This window comes from Triticum dicoccoides, chromosome 5A, assembly GCF_002162155.2.
Source record: "Triticum dicoccoides isolate Atlit2015 ecotype Zavitan chromosome 5A, WEW_v2.0, whole genome shotgun sequence".
Taxonomy (NCBI): Eukaryota; Viridiplantae; Streptophyta; class Magnoliopsida; order Poales; family Poaceae; genus Triticum; species Triticum dicoccoides.
Window position 1 is genome coordinate 664422915 of NC_041388.1, and position 22386 is coordinate 664445300.

Below are 22386 nucleotides of genomic sequence, written 5' to 3' on the forward strand. Positions count from 1 at the left end.
CCCAACTGCCCACCAATGCTTCGCCACCCCTCCAGCTCCGATGCCTCACCGCCGCCTATGGTCGTCGACCGTCATCGCCTCCAGTGGTGTCAAGTCGGGGCACAGCTGTCCCCCGAAGAAGCTCTCATCTAGGCCCATCAGGGCACTCATTACTCGTCAGACGCCGCTGGCCGGCGTCACCGTCGAGGATGCGCACCCCACCCCTCTTTATCCTGCACCTTCCTCTTCCTAGATGCCTCCTCCACATCCACACAGCTCAAACAGCGCAATGTATGTCGGGCAGTACGTCATACCCTAGACATTGGGTTGCTACAATAAAACCATGGACCCATGTATGCCTACTAGCACGAGCGATCTGAAGCGGCACATTTCATTGCAAACTTTACGGAACATGAATTAGCACAAGCTAGTTGGCGATGATTGTACGGAAAGGAATAGTAGTTAACAAAGAGATTACAGGACCTCATCAAAGAGTCCGTCCTGCAAAATGACATGACGGATCCAGCCTGAAACTGAAACATCTAGCAACCAAGCAGCAATTCAGGTTCAGCGCAGCAGCAACGACCACCATACACTACAGGGCTAAGCATTAGCAGCACAATCGCACGTGAACTACATTAGAGATCTGATGAAGGACGCTCTGCAACTAGGCTATGCAGCAGCAACAGGAGCTCAACCGGTTGGGGCGATCGAGATCCGGACGGCCCCGCGCGGGCAGGGAGGGAGGGAGGGAGGGAGCGGGCACTGACCTGGAGCGCTCGGGGGTGGCGGATCCGGCCCCATTCCCGTCGGTGGCGAAGTCGGATCTCCCGGCGGCGGCGGCCTCCCCGAGCAACTCCCCCATGGTGTAGGGGCGCCAGCCGTCCGCGTTCGTCCCCGCGCCCTTGGGCGGCTCCGATCTCACCAGGACCTCGTCCACACCCGCCACCTCCTCTGCAGCCTCTGCCGCCGGTGCGGCGGCAGGCGCCTCCGCGGCAGCGGGCGACGGCGGCTCCGACTCGTCCGGGTCCCCGGCGCCGTTGGGGAGCTCCGGGTCGGCGGGCTTGGGCTGCGTGGACTCCTCCATGTCCGGCATCGGCCGAGAGATCTGGCTTGTGGAGTGCGGGCGGGCGATCTCCAACTGTGCTGTGATGTGCTGTGGGGGTTGAGATGAGAGCAGGAGAGAGAGGCCTCTTGCCACGTCCTTGGCCCCACTCCTCAGTGTGCTATAAGCACGATGCAAACTTGTGTGTTTTCGTGGCATCTCCAAACCGGACCCTCAAATCGCCCGCATCGAGCTGGACCATGCCGTCCGAACACAATTCGCCATCCAACGCGGCACCCATCAGTCCACAAAGCGGTTCGAACGTCTGTTTTCCCGTAAATCGAAATCAAACAAAAAGAGACTTTATGAGAGTCCAGACATCCTTATGATAAACCAAGAGCCGTCATGTACCCCACCACTTCGTCCGGACGGCCGAAGTCCGCTGCCCATTGTTGTTAATTGATGGAAGGCTAGCATGTTAAAAGACGGATGGCGGTAACTATTTGGGCATTCGGCGGAAGCTTTGCAATAGATTCAGGTATTTGGCGGAAGGTGTACATCTTACGGTGATTAGTTGTGTTATTAAGGTTTTTTTTATTAAGACTAGACAATTGCCCGTGTGTTGCAACGACAATATAAGCATTCCATTAGATTAGCCCGGGACTGCATGTCTATTTTTATATTGATGCCCTAAAATTTTAGCTAGTTTTTGTATGCAATTGTCATGATTTACCTGTTATTTTATTGTTAAGCACTTATTTTGTAAGAATTTAATGACTTATACCATATAAATATGTTTTTATTTTGGTAAGTTAATAAAACATGAGACAATTGATTCTATTTTAGGGATAATGGATGGGAGAAAAATCAAAGATGGGAGGAAAAGATCAAAGAGGAGAAGGAAAGAATTGGACGTATATAAGGAAGGTTGGACGAAAGAGAAGTGAAATGGGAACGTTACGTTCTTTTTAAGTAGTAGAGAAAGAAATTCTCTATAATACGTTGGCAAAAGGCGGTTAATTTGCGAAAGAATTTGGTGAAATGTTGTTTTTTAGTTAATTAAAAAACGGACATTTGAGGTATATGGTTGGATGGCCGCCTCCCGTATCCATGTCCGGACACCAGTCCAGACCGGCCCGCGAACAAATACCGTGTCTGTTTTAGGGGGTCGGCATATGTCCTTATTACTTACTCCATCCATTCCAAAATATAAGGTGTTTGACCAAAAAAATAAAAAAATATTAATATGTACTATACCAAATTTTTATCATTAGATCCATCACAAAAGTATTTTTTTTGTATTGCAGATGTTGGCATTTTATTCTATAATCTTGTTCAAAAATACATAAGTTTGACTTGGACATAAAACATGGATGAGCAGTTGTCCCCCGCCGCGTCCGGAACCCCGCACCCCATCCATCAGTCCGCCGACATGGATTGCGTCGTCGGACCACGTTGGAACAGAGGAGAATCAGACGGCCGGTTGGGCATTCCGGACAGCTTTCCGCCCCTCGCAGATGCTGGCGGTTGACGTATGTCAATCGCCGCAGCTCGTTCGGGCGCGGATGAGCATGAGCGCCGGCGGCGCCCGGTCTGCCCACAACCCGTTCGAAGGAATGACACAAGAAGAGTCAATACGGTTTTTGTTGCTCCTGTCCAATCAACTTTGCATATGGCATTTCAATGTTTTGCATAGGCCGCTATTCATTTCGTACATGATGAATGCTTGCAAACAATGATCATTTAGGAGGTGTTTCAGTCGAACATGATCAATGACAATCATGGTCCGACCCAAATGGGTTACGAATTGGGGGGCACCACATTTGAAGTTGAGACAACATCTGATCCCAAACAGAGCAAGAAGAAGAAGGGAATGACGGCGAAGGCAATAGGTCTGGCATTCTCAAGTTTTGAGGACATCTTGTTGGTTAAAGCTTGGTTGGCCACAAAAATAAATCCAATATGTGGCACCGAGCCAAAGGGGAAAATATTGGGAGAAGATTTGAAAGGAGTATCACGGACAAAAGGAATATGTGGAGCCACATCCTACCGTGACAGACCACAATGCGGCATCTCTCCAACATCGATGGGGGGTCATTCAAGGGGAGGTGAACAAATGCGTTGGCTACTACTCACAAGTGACCGACCGCCCTCAAAGTGGGATGGGAGTGGCAACTCACGTAAGCTCAACTACTTCATCTTGTCATCATTTGCATGTGCTTGGTTTTGTTGCATTCTCAAGCTCATACATATTTTGTTTGCTAGTCGGTGTGCTATGTATCAAGAAATGGAGAAGCATCCATTTGTTTTTAGCCATTGTTGGGTCATATTCAATGGAGTGCCAAAGTGGACACAACTCGTGCCCGGTCTCAAGGCCAACAAAAAGAGGAATAATGGCTCAAACTTCCACCGATCAATTGGATTGGACGACGAAGAGGAAGATATTGTCGTCGAGAATGGAAGACCCACCGTGCCAAAGGATAACCGCCGAGTCATGGGAAACAAGTGGGAGAAGGCAAGGGCCTCCCGTGACGCCATGGCTACAAAAATTGTCCTCCGCTTGGACGGGCCTTTTTCGGCGAGGGAGAACAAGAAAGAGGAGAGGTACAACTCATGTTGGATTCACAAAAGAAGATGATGGATTGAGACCGGAAGAGGGAGGAGAAGAAGCTGCAAATTGAGAGGGGGAAGATCGAGTTGGAGAAGTAAGAGCCGACGATCAAATGGGAGCTCAAGAAGGCCAAGACATTTGGAGAGATTGAGGTTGAGAAGAGGAGGTTCCAACTCAGCACGAGACACGGAGGATGCCAAGATCATGCCGGCGGATGAAACCCTCTTGGATGACCGTGCAAAGAAGTGGGCTTGCGGCGAAGAAGAAGGAGACAACAGGGGTAGGAAATACGAGGCGACGAGGGCGGTTGCGGCAGCAGCGGACCATGCGACAAAGATGCAAGCAGAGCATGCGGCCCAGATGCAGGCAGAGCAGGATGCAAGGATGGACTCGGAGCAGGCCGCATGGATGGCGTCCGACCAGTGATCCGGCCAGCCAACGAGGCATCCGTCACGCTCAGACATTTATTTCATTTTGGCATGTCCGGTTTTGTTGAACTATGATTTTCTTTGCTTGTTTTGAACAATTGAATTCGGACAATTTGTCTCGTATGATCGATGTGCATGGATTACATGGATTTGAGGCTTCACATTTGAGACATATGAATGTGCGGTAGCACATATGAGAGGCCGGCAAGCGTCCGTGAACGCGCCTGCGGGCATATAGGGGACCGGATTTGCCAAGCCCGATTTAGATGCTCTTAAACCTACAACCGGCTTCCAGCGCATGTATGGATATAAATCACTTATCTACGGAAAAATGATTTAGATAACCATGTGGAAGAGAATGAAGTAAATCAACACACCGCTTACAAAAGCATACTAATTCAACATTAGATCGCACCACTTCTTGACCCATCCATGACTTGATTCATGTTTCGTCGTTGTGGTCGCGGTGTGAGGTGGGTCGGAACGAGCATACCCTTGCCTCCGCGTACACCTTTCCAGGCCGACAGTAATAGCCTTGTTCTGGCGCGCAATGCGAGTCGTGAGATCATATGCAGAGCCCTTCGATGGCGCAACCCTTGTGAACGATGTTGGGGCTCCCATCGATGCCGAGCACATGGTCGCTCCACTAACTAGAGAAGACCCCATCTGGGTCGTACCTCTCCTTCACTTTGAGGAACTCGCCGGACTTTGCGCACTTGGCGATGGCGCCGTCGAAGCCGAAGTTGTGGTTCTTGCCCCATTGCGGGACGACGCCATACTTAACAAAGCCATATGTTCGAGCTCGTCGATCACATCAGAGTGAGCACACGGCCTGCCTTGGGTGTAGCTCCGGTAATAGGTGAAGTCAAAATTGACCGAGTCCTCCGTCTTGCCGAGGTAGGCGGAGGAGGCCCCAACGTAGCGGATGAGCACGCCCATCTTGGCGTGGAGGCTGCATAGGGCGCGTGGGTTGAGGTCGCGAAGTCGTTGCATGTCGGCGACCAGCGTCGGGGCTTTGGAGAGCGCGACGCTGAAGCCCGAGTTGTAGAAGAAGAGGCTCCGGACGCGTGGGTCCCACGTGCATGAGGAGCGGAGCAGGGTGCCCTTGGCACCGATGCATGAGCTGGACGCCTGGATGCGGTGCTGGTACCCGACCACCGGGTATCCCGTGAAGGAGGAACCGTCGTTGGTGAAGCCATACGCCTGCATGGGGAACTTGGCGGGCAGCACCCCCGCGGCTAGGCATCGTGCCATGTCGTTGATTTCCTCCACATGCTCCTCCGCGACTCTCGCGACGATGAGCCCGAGCGTCGGGAAGGAGCGGAAGCCGAGGTAGTCGTTGAGGCCATCGCCGGGCGACGAGACATCGACACGGTCATCCTCGCGGTAGATGACCTTGCCTTGGCGCGGCAGCCATGTCATGTCGCCGAACTCGTGTAGGTCGCCCCACACGGCCACCTGCGCCGCCAGGTCCGAATCGTCGCGCTCCAGGAACATGACGGACCGCTTGAACATCGGTTGCAACTGCAAAGTAACCTGCGCAAGCATGACACACAACACACATAAGGATGGGATTACCCTGTCTAGTGACATTTTTTTATAGGAACATTACACATACAAAAATGTGAACATTTGTGTACATCGAAGCGATATATACAAAAATTGTAAGCTGTATGTTCACCGGTGTGTGTATGTATGTATGCGTCACGTACCAAGACAGCCAAGCTTTCGTAGGCAAGCAAGTAACACAAAACCCACTTCAGCACATTGGCATGCATGCGCATTGGCAACTATACTACACGTGTAGGAGTAGGTACGTACCTGGGAGACGACGCCAAGGACGCCGAGCGAGACCTTGGCCGCGTCCAGGTCGGGGTGGTCGGCGCCGAGCTCCCTCACAACGGCGAACCCCTGGTTCGCCGGCGCTGGCGTGACGATCCTCATCCCGACCACGTACTCGTGCACGGCGCTGCCTTTCCCCCACAGCGAGCTCCCGTGAGCGCCCGTGGCCAGCAGGCCACCGACGCTGACGCCGTACCAGTAGGGCGAGTGCGGCAGCGCGAGCCCCGCGGCGGCGGCGGCGCGGATCAGGTCCCGGAGCACCATGCCGCCCTCCACGGTCATCAGCCCCTTGGCGGCGTCGACGCTGATGATGGTGCCGTCGCGGCCGCCCGGGCAGGCCAGCTTGGGGAAGCCGTGGGCGGGAGTGCCTGGGGACGGCCTTCACCTTGCGCTTGGCCGCCGCGGCGGCCGCCACGGCGGCCACCAACTCCGCCTCGATGCGCGGGAACGTGGCGTCAGCCGCGCGGCAGGCGGTGCGGTCCGAAAAGGAGCCGTAGACGTTGGCGTCTTGGCGAGGGTGCAGTCGGACGTGCCGCGGGCGCAGGAAACCGCGTCCGGCGGAGGGCTGGAGGCGGCGGGGCGGCTCAGGAGGAGGCCCAGGGCCAGGAGGAGAGCCGCCGGAAGCAACGACGATGACCTGCTGGCCTCCATCTACGTAGGGCGCTGGTGGCAGGCAGGCATGGACGTACGGTACTTGAATGCGAGTGTTGCATACGCAAGGCCTTGCTTGGGTAGACGGTAGTGAGCGAGCTAATAAATTGAGAAGATGCTTATATATATGGCCACGTACGATCGATATGACATCCTCATCTAACATATAAAGCCTTCTAGAATGGTAGTCACAACGAAGGCCTCGAGCGTACGGTATCACGCGAGGGAAAAAAGATCACCGCACCGTGCCCGCGCGTGGGGTTGCAGCGCACCACGCGAGCAGAAAAAACACCGCACCGTGTTCTGCATAAAATTCTTTGTCACGTCAAGACAAGCGTTTTTGCTTTTTGAATCATCTCAATCCAAGATTGTATGCAAAAGTTACAACTAAAATAGTGCACTACAACAACGGCCCGTAAATTAGAGGTGATGGCCAATTAGAAAAAAAATACAATCGCAAATTCATCTACTACTTTTTACCCTAGTTTTTATATCTCTCTTTTGTTTCTTTCTCATTCTTCGTGTTGGAGAGCAAGGATCCGATGAAGGATATTTTTGCGCTCATCACACCATTGTATAAAATGAATAATCCTGGCATTTATGAGAAATTCCCTCCAATATTGTCACTAATGACTAATGAATGCTAGTGATCACGAAATCCTTTGTTTAATGTGTTTCTGCGGGAAAAGAGCCTAAACATGGAAGAGAATCACCATGTACGAGGAAACACGAAGTTTGATGGAAGAGATAAATCAACAAGAAACATTTTAGGAGTAATAGAGTGAAGTTTGGGGAAAAGGAAAGTCAACACGAAGAAATTCCGGACGCAATAGAGTGCAAGATGACACTTTGTATGACCGCGTCTGCTCATACTAGTCGAAGTCAGCACCAGGAGATCCACCTGGCCAGGAGTTATAAAAGGGGCGACAACAAATTCCCAACATGGAAAGCACCATTCATGAAACAGAGCACCAGAATCGTCCTCCAACCCTAGCCGCCGCCATTTCCCATCTCATCTCCATAGCCATCGTTGCCATCATCAATCCAACCATCCATTTCCAAGTTAGTCATATTTTTAATCGGCGTATCGCATATGCAACTATTGTAAGACATATTATTGATGATCCACAAGTACAATGGGATCTAAAGTAGACCCTTATGGAATAATTCTCAATCTAGGGTTTGAATTTCTAGCACTCCTGTAACCCATCATCTACAAACTAATTTCACAATGCCTTCCTCTAGGTCCAAAGATGGTGGAGTGTGATGTAGTCGACGTTCACATAACACCATTAGAGGAAAGAATAACACAATATAATATTAAAACATTGAACAGGAATAAACTTCACATGATTGCTGGTAACAAGACTAGGGTTCGGAGATGAGATGGTACTGGTGAAGGTGTCGATGAAGAGGATAATCCCCACGATGAACAGAGCATTGATGATGATGAAGGCTTCGATTTCCCCCTCCCGGAGAGAAATTTCCTCGACAGAATCGCTATGTCGAAGAGCAAAAGTGCTCCACGCAAGTTCCGCCTCACAGACGGCAGCAGAAAGTCCCGAGGATTTTCTGTGATATTTTTCTAGGGCAAAGTATAATTTACAGCCAAAGGACGTTGGCAGAGGGGCCACAGGGGCCCCATACGGCCACATGGCGCACCATAGGGGGGGCGGCGCTACCAGGGTGTGTGAGCCTCTGGTGGTTCCCCTCTTGCCCATTCTTGCCCCATAAGTCTTCATATATTAGGAAATAATTCTAAAAATCCATGATGCATTTTGAGCTCTGAAGCATAGTCTTATCTTCTGGTTCTTCTTCTTATGTTGGGAAATGAGAGAGAGAGACTCTTTTTGGGGTCCCTTTTTTAGAGAGACATGACCCAGTCGTCTCCTACCCAGCCCCACCCGTCACCATTTCATGGGTCCCACGCTGAGTAACCAAGCTAAGTAACGGTCAACAACTTTAACCCGACGGGAAGCCCCATTTGGACATATATGAGGTTGAGCTTACTAGAGGAGGGAAAACCCGGGGAATGTTAGATGGGCGGGGTAAAATAGAGCACAACTAAGTAACAAGGGGCATGAAAATACAAAAGCCTTAATAAAATGTTTACAAGTTTTTAAAAATGTTCACCAATCTAAAAAAACTTTCCTGTTTCTTAAAAAACATCATCTAATTTAAAAAACTGTCCACAAATTTTAGACATACTAATAATTTTAAAAAAATATTACTAATTTGAAAACATGTTTCATGGTTCAAAAAATGTTCATGAATTCGAAATTATTCCCATATGAATTTCAAAAAACTTCATAAATTTGAAAAAATATTCCCATATTTCGGAATAGCTTCATGAATTTAAAAATTAGTTTGTATTCCAAAAAATATCTCTAGATTTCAGAAAATGTTCTTTGATTTTGATATTTTTTTCGTCAATTTTAAAACTGTTCCCAAAATAGTGAGTTTTTCCTTTTTTTGTAGATTCGTTTATTCAAAATATTTTACCTCTTAAACCGTGCGTCCAAATCTTGAACCGTTTTCACCATTGGATTTCTGGCTTTGATACTTTTTCAAAACTAGATCCCATGTTGATAGGTTTTGACGAACTTTTTTTTTCATGAAAAAAACCGGACGAAAAAATCGGGCAAAAAAACCAAACCAGGAGCATGGTTTTTTCCCTTTCCGAAAGAGGCACGCCCGTGCCTCTCGCGAAATCACAACCGTGCCTCTCATGGAAGCAAAACCGTGACTCTCATGGAAGGAAAAAAAAACAGAAAACACATTTTTTTTTCGTTTCTGAGAGGCAGGGCCGTGACTTTCGCGAAAGTACAACCGTGCCTCTCGCGAAAGCAAAACCATGACACTCGCGAAAGAAAAAAAACAGAAAACGCGTATTTTTTCCCTTTCGAGAGGCACGGCCGTGACTTTCGTGTAATCACAACCGTGCCTCTCGCGGAAGCAAAATCGTGACTCCCACGAAAGAAAAAAAAACAGAAAACGCATTTTGTTTTTCCCTTTCCGAGAGGCACGACCGTGATTCTCGCAAAAGCACAACCGTGCCTCTCGCGGAAGCAAAACCGTGACTCTCGTGAAAGAAAAAAAAACAGAAACGCATTTTTTTCGTTTCCGAAAGGCACATCCGTGACTCTCGCTAAAGCACAACCGTGCCTCTCGCGGAAGAAAAACCGTGACTTTCATGAAAGGAAAAAAAAATAAAACGCATTTTTTTGCACAATTTTTTTTTATCGAAAAGCTAAGAAAGACCAGGGGAAAAACAAAACATCGAAAAAAAGAAAAAAACCGTTTAAAAAGCCGAAAACGCGTGCGGAAAAATAAAAAAAAACAAAATTCAAAGGGAGCGTCCAGAGCGCGACACGTGACGAATGGCTAAGAGCGCGCAAAGTGGCGCTGATCGTTGCGAGGCTCCCGAAGGAGCGCTCGTTAACTAGTTGCTCCCGGTTGCGTGTGTTTGCTATTCCCCAACCCATACAGGGAATAGGATCTGGAACTAAAATTGGAAGGGTGGTAATAAAAAGAAGAAAAATTTGTGTACACGCAACTGCGGCAACTCCTATATGCCGCTCCTTGCGACAAGTAGTCGCCCTTTCGCACAGGGGCCCGAGTGGGCCGGCCCATTAATAGCACAGGGAAGCAATTTGGAAATGCACAGTAGCGCTGGATCAAGTACTGCAGAGATTTTCTTAAAAAAGAAAGTACTGCAGAGATCGACCAAGCATCTACAAAGCTGGAACAAGGCATTGCAGCAAACATTTTAGAAAATCTGAGAACATTTTTTTGGAAAAAACTTGGAACATTCTTGGAAAAGCGAACAAAATTTTAAAAATGTGAATTTTTTTCAATTTTTGATCAGTTTTTTCTAAAAAAATAACATTTTTTGGAATCCGAATATTTTTAAAATGTATTTTTTAAATGTTGATACTTTTTTGAAGCTACGAACAAAATGTGAGTAGTTTTCAAAATTCGGAACAATGTTTTTAAAATGTGATTTTTTTTTCAAAACTGCGAACATTTTTGGAAAACAGAACATTATAGTTCAAAAGGGCAAATATATTCCAAATTTGCGGCCATTGTTTTAGAACAGTGTGGTTTTTTGAAAAAAAAAGAATTAAAAATAAATATAAAAAAGGATATGTAAAGAACAGCGGAGAAAAGAAAACCAAAACGTCTTGTATGTTTTGCTACCGAAAAATGTGCCGGACCAATTAACTCATCCGTCGTCCCTTACTAATTTAAGGGGTATCTCTCTCAAAAGCCACTCCCACCTTCTCTGGTGTGGACAAGTGGCGCACATGCAGTGCAATCTGAGAGTTTTTTTAGTAGATTTTTGCCCCAAAATGTGTTATCTCTTGAACCTTGCGTTCAAATCACGAATCATTTTCATGTTGGATTTGTTACATGAGATATTCAAAATTAGGTTTTGCATGAAAAAGCAAAACAAAAAACCCAATAAACCGGAATTAAATGAACCAGGAACCCAAAAAAGCAAAATGAAAAAACTGGAAAACCAAAATGAAGGGAAAAAGAGAAAGCCGAAAAGCCAGAACCAGGAGCCTTCTGTCACTGCTGATATGCTGGCCTCGGCGCTAGGTGAACTTAGTTAAGACGTGGCCCCACATGCCATTGAGAGGAAGCGGATGAAGAAGAAGAAACAATAATAGCCAGGCCCAGTAGAGCGGCAGGTGAAATATGGCGTGCATGTCGATGAAGGAGAACTAATAAGGATTGGCAAACTAGAGGACACAGTCTTCTCCACTAATGCTTCGCAAACTTGGCAGTCAATAGTGCATGGCTTGGATCTATTGAAGAAGGGCTTGGTCTGGCGCATTGGTAATGGGCTATCTGTTCGCATTTGGAGAGACTCATGGATCCCCCACCCCATTGGGCATCCTCCAATAACTCAACAAGGGCGCTGCAGGTTGAGGAGGGTGAGCGAGCTGCTGGATGACAATGGTGCTTGGCGCGTTGATTTGCTCCAACAGGTGTTCTGGCCGGTTGACGTACAACAAATTTTGAAGATCAAGGCATCTCCAAGGCTGGGAGATGATTTTATTGCATGGGGTGCCGAACGCACTGGTATCTTCACCGTGCGTAGCGCATACAGGCTGGCGCTCGAGGACAAGTTGCGTCCCTCTTCAGTCGCGGCGAGTAGGGCACCGGACGGGCGACGTGTCGTCTGGGCATTTTTATGGAGGTGCCCTGCTCCTCCGAAGGTGCGTGTCTTTGGTTGGTGGGTGGCTACAAATGCACTTGCTACTTGGGCTAACAAATTTGATCGCCATATGGAGGTATCTGATATATGTCCACTATGTGGTCTCGAGCGAGAGGACACATATCATGTGTTTTGCAGGTGCCCACGGGCTGTGGATTTATGGCGTACCATGGCGGAGGTGTGGAGAATTCCCGAAGTCACATCCATACGGAACACGGGGCCGGAATGGTTCTTGAACCTCTTGGCGGAGTGTGAGGAGGGTGACCGTCTCAGAGTCATCATGGTGATGTGGAGGTGTTGGTTCATACGTAATGAGATCCAACATGACAAGAAACCACCGCCTATGGAGGTCTCTCGACGCTTCCTACAGAGCTATGTTTCCTCGCTGTTGGGTGTACAACAATTCCCAACAGGAGACTGGGATAAGGGGAAGATGGTTCTGCAGCATGAAGGGGCGGTGCGGCGATCTTCGCATGTGTCGACGGGACCAAAGCTTCCTTGGAAGTGGCACCCACCGCCGCATGGGTGGGCTAAGCTGAATGTCGACGGATCCTTCGCCCACGAGGATGGTACGGCGGGCTCCGGCATGGTTCTACGTGGTCATGATGGCGCCATCATCTTCTCTGCATGCAGAGCCCTGCGTTCGTGCCCTAACCCACTTCATGCCGAGCTGGAAGGGTGCCGGGAAGGACTCGCACTGGCCTTACAGTGGACTGAGCTACCGATCGCCCTCGAATGCGATTGCCTGCATGGAATATCGTTGATCAAGGCGACGGGACAAGACCGATCCGAACATGCAATGGTGGTTTCAGAGGTCAAGCTTCTTTTGGGTTCTAGGGAGTCTAGTGTTACTCATATCTCTAGAGAGCAAAATAATGTAAGCCATGTTTTAGCAAATTTTGGTAGAACGGAGGACCGTACGGTGGTTTGGCTCCGCTCTGGCCCGGCTAACATCCCTAGCTTGTGTAGGGATGAACTTCTATGCTCTTGAGTAATACAACCCTTTTACCTCCGCAAAAAAAAGGATTGCTCGCATCTACGGTCTTGAACCCCTTTTACACAAAATGCCAGATTGGTGGGTTTGTGCTGACCAAGATGAAGGAGACAGCTGAGTCTTACCTTGGCAAGTCTATTTCCAAGGCTGTCATTACCGTTCCAGCTTACTTCAATGATGCTTGTTGTAACCTGTCTCTTAATTAGCAGTAGTTTGCTTCAGTAAGGAAATTAATTAAGTTGTTATATAAATGCTTCGTTTCCATTGCTGATATGTTGATTGATTATGTTCTTGATTGACAGGTCAAAGCAACAAACGGCGACACTTTCCTGGGTGGAGAAGACTTTGACAATACTCTGTTGGGGTTCTTAGTGAGCGAGTACAAAAACACTGAAAATATCGATCTGTCAAAGGATAGATTGGCCCTGCAGAGACTGCGTGAAGCAGCTGAGAAGGCAAAAATCAAACTCTCCTCAACAACCCAGACTGAAATCAATCTTCCCTTCATCACTGCTGATGCCAGTGGAGCAAAACATCTGAACATCACACTGACAAGATCAAAATTTGAGTCTCTGGTGAACAGTCTGATTGAGAGGACCAGAGAGCCGTGCAAGAGCTGCTTGAAGGATGCCGGCATAACCACCAAGGATGTTGATGAGGTCCTTCTCGTCGGTGGAATGACAAGGGTTCCGAAAGTGCAGGAGATAGTCTCTGAGATCTTTGGCAAGGCCCTAGCAAAGGAGTCAACCCAGATGAAGCTGTGGCCATGGGTGCTGCTATTCAGGGTGGCATTCTCCGTGGAGATGTGAAGGAGCTTCTTCTCCTTGATGTTACCCCGCTGTCACTTGGTATTGAGACTCTTGGTGGTATCTTCACCAGACTGATATCCAGGAACACTACCATCCCCACCAAGAAAAGCCAGGTTGGTAAACCACGTTTCACTCCTCCTGAACTAGTAGTATAATACTCCATGGTTCTCAAGTACTATGAACTAGTGTTGCATGTTCTTGTCATTTTTGCTGATTGTGTATCGCCGATCTTCCTCTGTTTAGATGTTCTTTTCATTTTTGTTCCAGTTACTTGAGATGTTTATGTGATGGCTTTGTGTCCAGTCATTGATAGATGGTGCAATTGAACATTGTTTTTGTCATGTTAAACTTGTGTCCAGTTACTGATGATTGTTGTTCGCAATTGAACATTGTACTGTAGTTTTTGGTCATGTCCTCTGATAGTGACAAGTTTTTCTTTTTTATCAATCTCTGTAGTACTATTAGCTTGCTTACTTGCTTTCACCTCTTGGTGCATTTCCTAAGAGGATCAATTAGCATTAGCTATGTCTGTGCCTTCTGATGGCATTCATGGAGCTGGCTTTTCCCTAATAGCAGAGTACTGATTCATCCTTATGCCATAATAGAACCTTCGGTTTGCCTTTTCTGTGATAGTACATTTCCTAAGATGAATCGTACTTTTATTCATCTAACATGTGTTGAGCAGCTTGCTTGGCATGTACATGATATTGTTTTGGCAGCACAACATACTAACAAGAAACAATATAATGTCGGCGCTCTTAATATCTGCACTGCAGGTGTTGTCAACCGCCGCTGACAACCAGACGCAAGTGGGCATCAAGGTGCTGCAAGGCGAGCGTGAGATGTCAACAGACAACAAGCTCCTAGGCGAGTTCGACCTGGTCGGCATCCCGCCAGCACCGAGGGGCACGGCCAAGGACAAAGCGACGGGCAAGGAGCAGCAGATCACCATCCGGTCCTCGGGCGGCCTGTCGGAGGCGGAGATCCAGAAGATGGTGCAGGAGGCTGAGGTGCACTCGCACAAGGCCCTGATCGACGTGCGGAACACCGCGGACACCACCATGTACAACGTGGAGAAGAGCCTGGGCGAGTACCGGGACAAGGTCCCCGCGGAGGTGGTGTCGGAGATCGAGGCGGCCGTCGCCGAGCTCCGTGCTGAGATGGCCTCGGACGACGCCGAGAAGATCAAGGCCAAGATCGACGCGGCCAACCGGGCTGTGTCCAAGATCGGGCAGCACATGTCTGGCGGTGGCGGCGGGGCTGCTGGTGGTGAGCCGGGGTCGCAACAGGGTGGTGGTGGCGACGCAATCTTGTTGTGATGTTACTCCCTGTAAGCTGTAACCCATGAGGGAGAGATGTTTGATGCCTGGAGGTAGCTAGGTAAAATCTTCTAGACGAATGGCAGATAGCATTGCGCCTCATTCCAGAAAGAGATATCTTCATTCAGTTGCTGATGGGGAACTGCCAGGATAACGAGGATTTCGGGGAAGATGTCATCATCTTGCTCTCATTTGTACTTGTACAGCCTTTGCTAGAGGAGATGAATGCCATTTCGGTCGGTGTTCTCCATTATCAATCCCTGCATCTTCTTAATGATCATTTTGGGGAAGGTGTGTATTTGCTGATGCAGCTCATGGTGGTTAATTTACAGGTTAAGCACCGTCTCGACAGGCTGAAATCCAGCTGAAACACAAGGATGACCAGTCACCTGATGGCTCTACTTATATCTACTAGTGTACCGCATATAATAAGCTAATTAACCTACCTTGCCTTGTAAAAATGGTGATACCTTTTTGTTTAAGCTTTCACACATGTCTGCGCCATGTATTTGGTGGCCGGTTGGATGTATCGTAAGAGAACTTAAATAACCGAAACACAATGTGGCCGGTTGGTTTCTTCCTCCCTCCCTCACATTATTTTTGTTGGTTAGTGGCAACACCGTTCATGCTTCCGCACAAGCGATCATCGAGAATCTTCTTCTTCATCTCTTGTTGCTAACTGCATGATACAAAAACCAATCAAATCATACTTCTTCACCTAATCTCCTAGATGAGGCCGAGGATGACAATGGCGCCGATCGTCGATCTAAAGCCACTTGCAATCTCACGGCAATAAAACCAAAGATGTTTGCGTTGTTGTGTCACCAGTCAGCACAAAGCTAGCTACGCGCAAAGATATTTTTCTAGTTATCGTATACTCAGACTAATGATCTCTACTTTTTTTTGAGTGGACGCAAATTGCATGGCTTAGCTTTATAGAAGACAGAGGGTAAAATACAAAAAAGACTGACAAGCTCCCACTACAACCCGGCAAGAAGCAAACTCACTCCAACTCCAATGTAGACAGTACAACCACAACACATAAGAACATGCCCTAAACTGATCAACGAAGCCGCGTCTCAACCAACACCGGTCACCTCCGAAGAGCACAACTCCAAAAGAACTCTCCTTGCCGATGCACCAACCACCCTAGAGTGCATAAAAGAGTTGGCTGGTGGGTGGTGGGACTCAGACTAGTAAATTGCTGAAAACTACCACATTTGTGGCCAGAGTACTCCAAAACTAACCTTTTTGCCAAAAATCACGAAAGACCACCACTTTTGGTGCAAGTGAATAACAAAACGCACTAAACGAGCTGTGAGCCGTGACTAAGTGAAAATCTGGCATTTTGGGGCCCCCCTGTCGGAACCACGTGGCCAGGGCAAACGGCCGAGGCCAGACGACAGTTACCACCGCTCGTTAAGTCTTAGTCACGTGCGGGAGGGCATTTCATCCAACCGCTCTCTCCTCTGCTCGTTCCCCTCTCGCACCACAGCAGCTACTGCCGCCGCCGCGACCAGCTTTGCACCGCCGACGGGAGGGAGACATGGTGTCTTGGGATGATCTGCCAACGTCGTCTGACGATGAATCTGTGACAAGCCAGGTTAGCATCTGCTCCTTTGAACCACACCTAGGGTTAGGGTTCTAGGGAGAAAGGGGAATTTCTGTTCCTAATCAAAATTGAAGCCATTTTGCTTATGTTTAGCCACCTGCGACCATGGAGTGCACGAAATGGAGCGGCCTGGCTCTAAATCATGATGCACGTTATGAGCATCGAGCCCCCTGTGAAAAGTTGGTGGCATTTGAATCCACTAATAGTGACAGGAGGTTTCTAGGCTGTGCAAAAAAGGTAAGTGAGCAGTGCAATTAGCTGTTTTAGTGATTTTGTGAAATCTGTGAATTGATTACTTCTTAATTCACATAGAATTAGTCTGCAATTAGGATGTTAAAAGTATAATGCTCTGGCCATAAATCTTGATACAACAATAGTACCAAATGCATAAGTAGCTAGTGCAGTGTAGGAGTTGTCAGTTTTTTATGCTCTGGCCATTAGTCTTGATATAAAAGTATAAATCTCTGGCCATAGCTCTGCTTTATAAGTATTTTTAGCTCTCTATTATTTATCAGTAGTAGCCAATGCAGTCTTGTTTTTGTTTTTCTTTATCATCACTGTTGCTATATATTTTTATCAGTAATGTTGCTCTATATTTTTATGTGTTTGATATTATAGCAGTAGTATTTTAGCTCTATATTATATTTATACAAGTAGAACATTAGCAGAATTAAATTGGTTAAGTGGTTTTGCGTTGTTTTCAGTAAATTGGTTCTACATTGGTTTGAATGTTATTTCCTTTTTTCACACATTTATAGGGCAGCGATCCACGAGGCTCATGGGTGATCACGTTGACCTAGGGCAACCCATAGCCGCTGCACGCCCTGACATGTCCTACCGCATGTGGGGTTTCGGGTTTTGAAAAGCGCTCGCCGAATTGCTTGCGTACCGCGCTTCCGGCCAGGTCTTCTTCAAAGTGAGCTGCGGTGCATCTCAAAGTAATTTTTTTCGTACATGTATCTTTCACCTGGAAACCACGCCAGCTGGTTAGCCGTTAATTAAGATAGAGCTACAATTAATTGGCAACGTTCTTTTTTCCGGGGAGCCAATGGTTTAACAACACTACGACAAGTACAAGCCAGCTGGTTAACCGTTAAACAAGTACATCAACTGAATCAAATCATCCATTTCCAAGCTAGGCGACAGAGCCACCACCTCATATTTTACTCCCAATAATACACCATTTGCTGCTCTGACTTCCCATAGAGGATAGGATAGCTCCAAGACATAACAATTATTACATTACAAAAATAGCATCAAGAAGTTGACCCCCATCATTTGTCCCAAGAAATGGCAGCAGATGAGGCTGAATCTGTGCGTATATAACTAGGGGACTAATCGAGCCAGATGTCAAGCTAAGGTAGTAGTAGCTAGGACTAGGAGAGATGGAAAGGGAGAAGATGGAGAGGGGCAAGTCTGAGCTGAGGATGGCCATCGACGACCTCTGCTTGCCCAGCTCAGGAGATGGTGAATATCAGGAGCAGCAGGGGAAAGTTAGGAGGCCATCCACCATGGATCTCCTCTGTGTCTCCAACCAGCTTCTACGTGTCCTTGGTTAGTTACTCGAACAAAATTGAAACTGAAAACAGTATGGATTAAACTTCTATTTCTTCAGAGCTACTCTGTTTTAAACCTTGGCTTACCATCTCCTCTTCTTTCAATGTATATATGCTTTGTCTTTGGCTGTCAAAGATGGATTGGGCCAACGCTTCTAGTCCTCAGACAAGACATTAAGCAAAATGTTGAGGTAATATTGCGATTCTGCATTGCGTTTGTTCACATAACTAAGCGACTGAGCATACCGACTCCCTCCGTTAATTGCATTGAAGTGATTACAGTTATCTATCATTCGTTTGCAGACAATACAATATCTCCATGCAAGAGACTCTTTGAAGTATGCGAGCTTGACGGCGATCGTGATAGAGGAAGTGGAGGAAGGGACCTCGAAGAAGGCCCACAGTTGTACCAGGGCAATTATCTGGCTGGCTAGGTAACTTAGATGTACATGGGTTGTCTTATCATTGTACTGTATATGTCCATTCTATTTCCAAACCTTTGTTCTCACGTGTCGGGAAACACGTTTGGTTTAGGTCGGTGGATTTCTCGATATGTTTGCTGGAGAGATTAGTGAAGAACCCAGAGTCAAGCCTGCAAGAGATGGTGGAAGAAGCATATGAGAGCACCCTGAAGCCATTCCATGGATGGATCTCATCAGCTGCTTACAGGGTATGGCCACTTTGATCAGCTGTCCATCATCATGGCTGCTACATATTTTACATGACCGTATAAGCTACTCCCTCCGTTCACTTTTGTAAGTCATTTCAGATAACTCAAAATGGGCTATTTTGTACATTGTCTGAAATGTCTTCAAGGTCTTATAAAAATGAACAGAGGAAGTAACAATTTTCTGAAGATTGTTCCAGCGATAAATCTAGTACTCCCTCTTTTTTCACTGTATGCTTTGTTTTTCGCCGTCAAAGATGCGATTGGGCCAACGCTTCTAGTCCTCAGGCAAGACATTCAGCAAAATGTTCAGGTAATATTGTGATTCTGCATTGCATTTGTTCACATAACTAAGCGACTGACTGAGCATACCGGCTCCGCGTTTTAATTGCAGCGAAGCGATCACAGTTATCTATCTTTCCTTATGCAGAGATTACAGGATCTCCATGCAAGAGACACCTCGAAATACGCGGGCTTGATGGAGATCGTGATGGAAGAAATGGAGGAAGGGACCTCAAAGAAGACCAACAGTTGTACAAGGGCAATTATCTGGCTGGCTAGGTAACTTAACTGTACATGGACTGTCTTATCATCTAACAACATATGGTACCTGTATACCATATGTGTCATTTTTGTTCCAAAACCTTTGTTCTCATGTGTCGCAAAATACGTTCAGTTTAGGTCGGTGAATTTCTCGATATGTTTGCTGGAGTGATTAGTGAAGAACCCAGAGTCAAGCCTGCAAGAGATGGTGGAAGAAGCATACGAGAGCACCCTGAAGCCATTCCATGGATGGATCTCATCAGCTGCTTACAGGGTATGACCACTTTGATCAGCTGACATACTGTTGTCCATCATCACGGCTGCTACGTACTCCCTCTGTCGCATAATATAAGAGCATTTTTGACATTATATTAGTGTAAAAAACGGTCTCTTATATTATGTGACGGAGGGAGTATTTTACATGACTGTATAAGCTAGCAATCTTTCGGAGATTGTTCACGTGATAAATGTAGTTCACTTTTTCGATAAATGTTAATACTCCATTGGATCCATATTAATTGTCAGTGATTTAGTACAACTTTGTACCAATCAGCGATAATTAATGTGGATCGGAGGGACTCGAGTTTGAGTTTTGTCAATTGAACTAACGTGTTGGGCATACTTGCAAACTGTCAGGTAGCATTGCGACTCATTCCAGAGAGAGACATCTTCATTGAGTTGCTAATGGGGAACTGCCAGAATACCGGGGATTTTGGGGAAGATGTCATGATCTTGGTCTCCATTGTACAGCCTCTGCTAGAGGAGATCAATGTCATCTACAGATGTCTGCGTTGTATTTGTTGTTGTACCTGTAGTTTAATAGCCGGTTGGATGTATCGTGTCAGAGGACTTAAAATAACTGAAGCACAATGCATCTCTTGTTTTTCCTTTTGATTTCTTCCTCTCCGCCTCACCGTATTTTTTTGGCCGATGCGTGGGTTGGCCCATTCGCCGGACGCCTCCGCCACCATGGGGCCGGCAAGGAGCAGCAATAGCGTTCGGTCGCGCGGCTTCTTCGGCCCGGGCCGCGAGCTGGCCGTTGGCGAGCTGCCGGCGCCGTTGCTCAGGGCGGGGCCGGCAAGGAGCAGCAGCAGCAACGTTCGGCCACGCGGCTTCTTCGGCCTGGGCCACGACCTGGCAGCTGGCGAGCCGTCGACGCCGTTGTTCTGGGCGGGGCCGGCAAGGAGCAGCAGTACCGTTCGGCTGCGCGGCTTCTTCGGCCTGGCTCGCGACCTGGCCGCCGGCGAGCCACCTACGCAGTTGCTCAGGGCGGGTTGGCGCAGCTTCTCACGGACCCGATTGCTTTTTTTCAAAAAACATATAAGGACCCGATTGCTTTTTAAAAAACTTACACATGGGACCCACATGTAAGTTAATGGTCAAAGTAAATGGTCAAACAAACGGTTATCTTACATTTGGATCCCAATTGTCATAATCGTGATCAACTGATAAAGAATTGACGATTTGGATTTTTTAAAACAATTGACCACTCATTTGGTAGTTATTTGAGAAAAAAATAAAAAACCGGCAGTTTTTTGAAACCCTAACCTGTAAAGTAGTAGTTTTATACTATTTATTACTCGGTCAGCACAAAGCTAGCTACGCACAAAGATATTTTTCTAGTTATCATATGCTCAAACTAATGATAATATATGCCGGCACGTCATAATCTCTACTTAATCCAGTATGCAACTTGATAGTTTGTTAGCAAAAGAGAATAAATTTAAAAAACAAAGACTTATATTAAATTAGAAAGAAAAAGCAACGACTGCGAGATACAGAAACCAAAGAAAACATGATTGTTTACCTAATCACTTGACATGCGGATTGACAATGACAATGACGCTGACCTAAGGGCATCTCTACCTGACTCCTTATAATGTAAGTCCCTAGAGCATTTCTAACCGTTTCCTTATAGCCAGTTAGAGGAGTAAAAATTTAGTTTTACTCCACTAGCGGCACCTAGCCGATCCTCAATCCGCCGTAAGGGAGTAAACTTTTTACTCCGGCCCCAAACTTCTCTCTAAATATACCCACCGAGATAGGCCGGATTATAAATTTCAGCTCTCTCTCTCTCCCCCTCCCTCTCCCCCCCCCTCTCTCTCTCTCTCTCGCCTCCCCCTGTTGCTCCTGCGCGCCGCCGGCCGCGTTGCTTCCATGCACGCCGCTGCCCCCCGCGCCCGTACTGGTGCCGCAACCACCATGGACGAGCTCCGAATTCAGAGCTGGGCAGGCTCGTCGTCGGTCCCGTCCGCCATAGCCGCGGATCGAAACCCACCATCGAAATCGAATCGCCCCTTGTTGTGTCGATCGTTTCCTCGGGGGAGAGGAAGTTGGCTGGATGGGGTGTAACAGAAGTTTTGCGTGCTCGTTGATTAGGATGGAAGCGCTAGCTTTGATTTAGTCGTTATGGCTATGCCGAAATGATTTGGTTTTGTATCGCACTGATACTATATTTTGAGTTAACACCCTTCACTGAAAAAAGGAACCTTGCATGCACGCACTTAGGTCGTTATATGGATCTCCATTTAGTTATAGATGGTTGCTCAATATAAAATTCACCCATATAAGAAACCATGCACGGCAGTACGTACGCCTCATTGGACAAATATATAGACCAACACCATTGATCATCATTGATTAACCTGGTTAATGTGTAGCAAGTCTGTCCATTTCGAGAGGCAAATCACGCTCATAGGCTACACACTGCCCAGTGGCTTACCGCACGCAAAAGCGCGCGCGCGGCGCGCACACACACACTCATTGGTCAGTTGCTGCTTCTACAAGCACCAGCTTAAACAAAGTCGCTCCAGTAATCTGTAAGAGATCATATCTTAGAGGATCCATGGCAATATAACTTCTGTGTAAATATAAGTAAACATAACTTATTACATTGTCTTTTTATCCAACATCAATTATTTGATTTGAAATAATTAATTAGGGCTCACAATCATAAAAGATGTTCAAGATAGTATATTTATATGTGAAATCTCTCTTACTTTATTATTCTTTCATGAATTGTATCAATGACCAATGCTATGTTTGTTAATTTCCAATAAGTTTTATCAACTAGACTTCTTTTATGTGAAGTCATCACTTCCCA

The 22386-nt window shown here is 47.1% G+C and overlaps 1 protein-coding gene, 1 long non-coding RNA gene and 2 pseudogenes across 5 annotated transcripts in view; 2 read left to right on the forward strand and 2 right to left on the reverse strand.

Moving 5' to 3' along the window:
* Positions 1-1166, reverse strand: part of LOC119303916 (protein HLB1-like) — an 8506-nt gene extending 7340 nt beyond the window's left edge. The window contains exon 1 of the mRNA XM_037581063.1: positions 750-1166. Within this exon, the coding sequence (XP_037436960.1) occupies positions 750-1075 (326 nt within the window). The 5' untranslated portion in view covers positions 1076-1166. The remainder of the gene's footprint in view (positions 1-749) is intronic.
* A 3339-nt stretch (positions 1167-4505) lies between these two features.
* LOC119300380 lies at positions 4506-6556 on the reverse strand (annotated as a pseudogene).
* Positions 6557-11952: 5396 nt separating this feature from the next.
* Positions 11953-14936, forward strand: LOC119300382 (annotated as a pseudogene).
* Positions 14937-17865: 2929 nt separating this feature from the next.
* On the forward strand, positions 17866-20164 carry LOC119298351. 4 transcript variants are annotated; one of them, XR_005145843.1, is made up of 8 exons: positions 17867-18071; positions 18210-18264; positions 18377-18507; positions 18608-18743; positions 18998-19053; positions 19171-19301; positions 19422-19557; positions 19920-20164. It is a non-coding gene; the product is annotated as an uncharacterized LOC119298351 (long non-coding RNA). The 4 variants fall into 4 exon arrangements; XR_005145844.1 differs by having other exon boundaries at positions 17866-18071; positions 18608-19053; positions 19135-19301; XR_005145845.1 differs by having other exon boundaries at positions 17866-18071; positions 18608-19053; positions 19417-19557.
* Positions 20165-22386: the final 2222 nt, after the last annotated feature.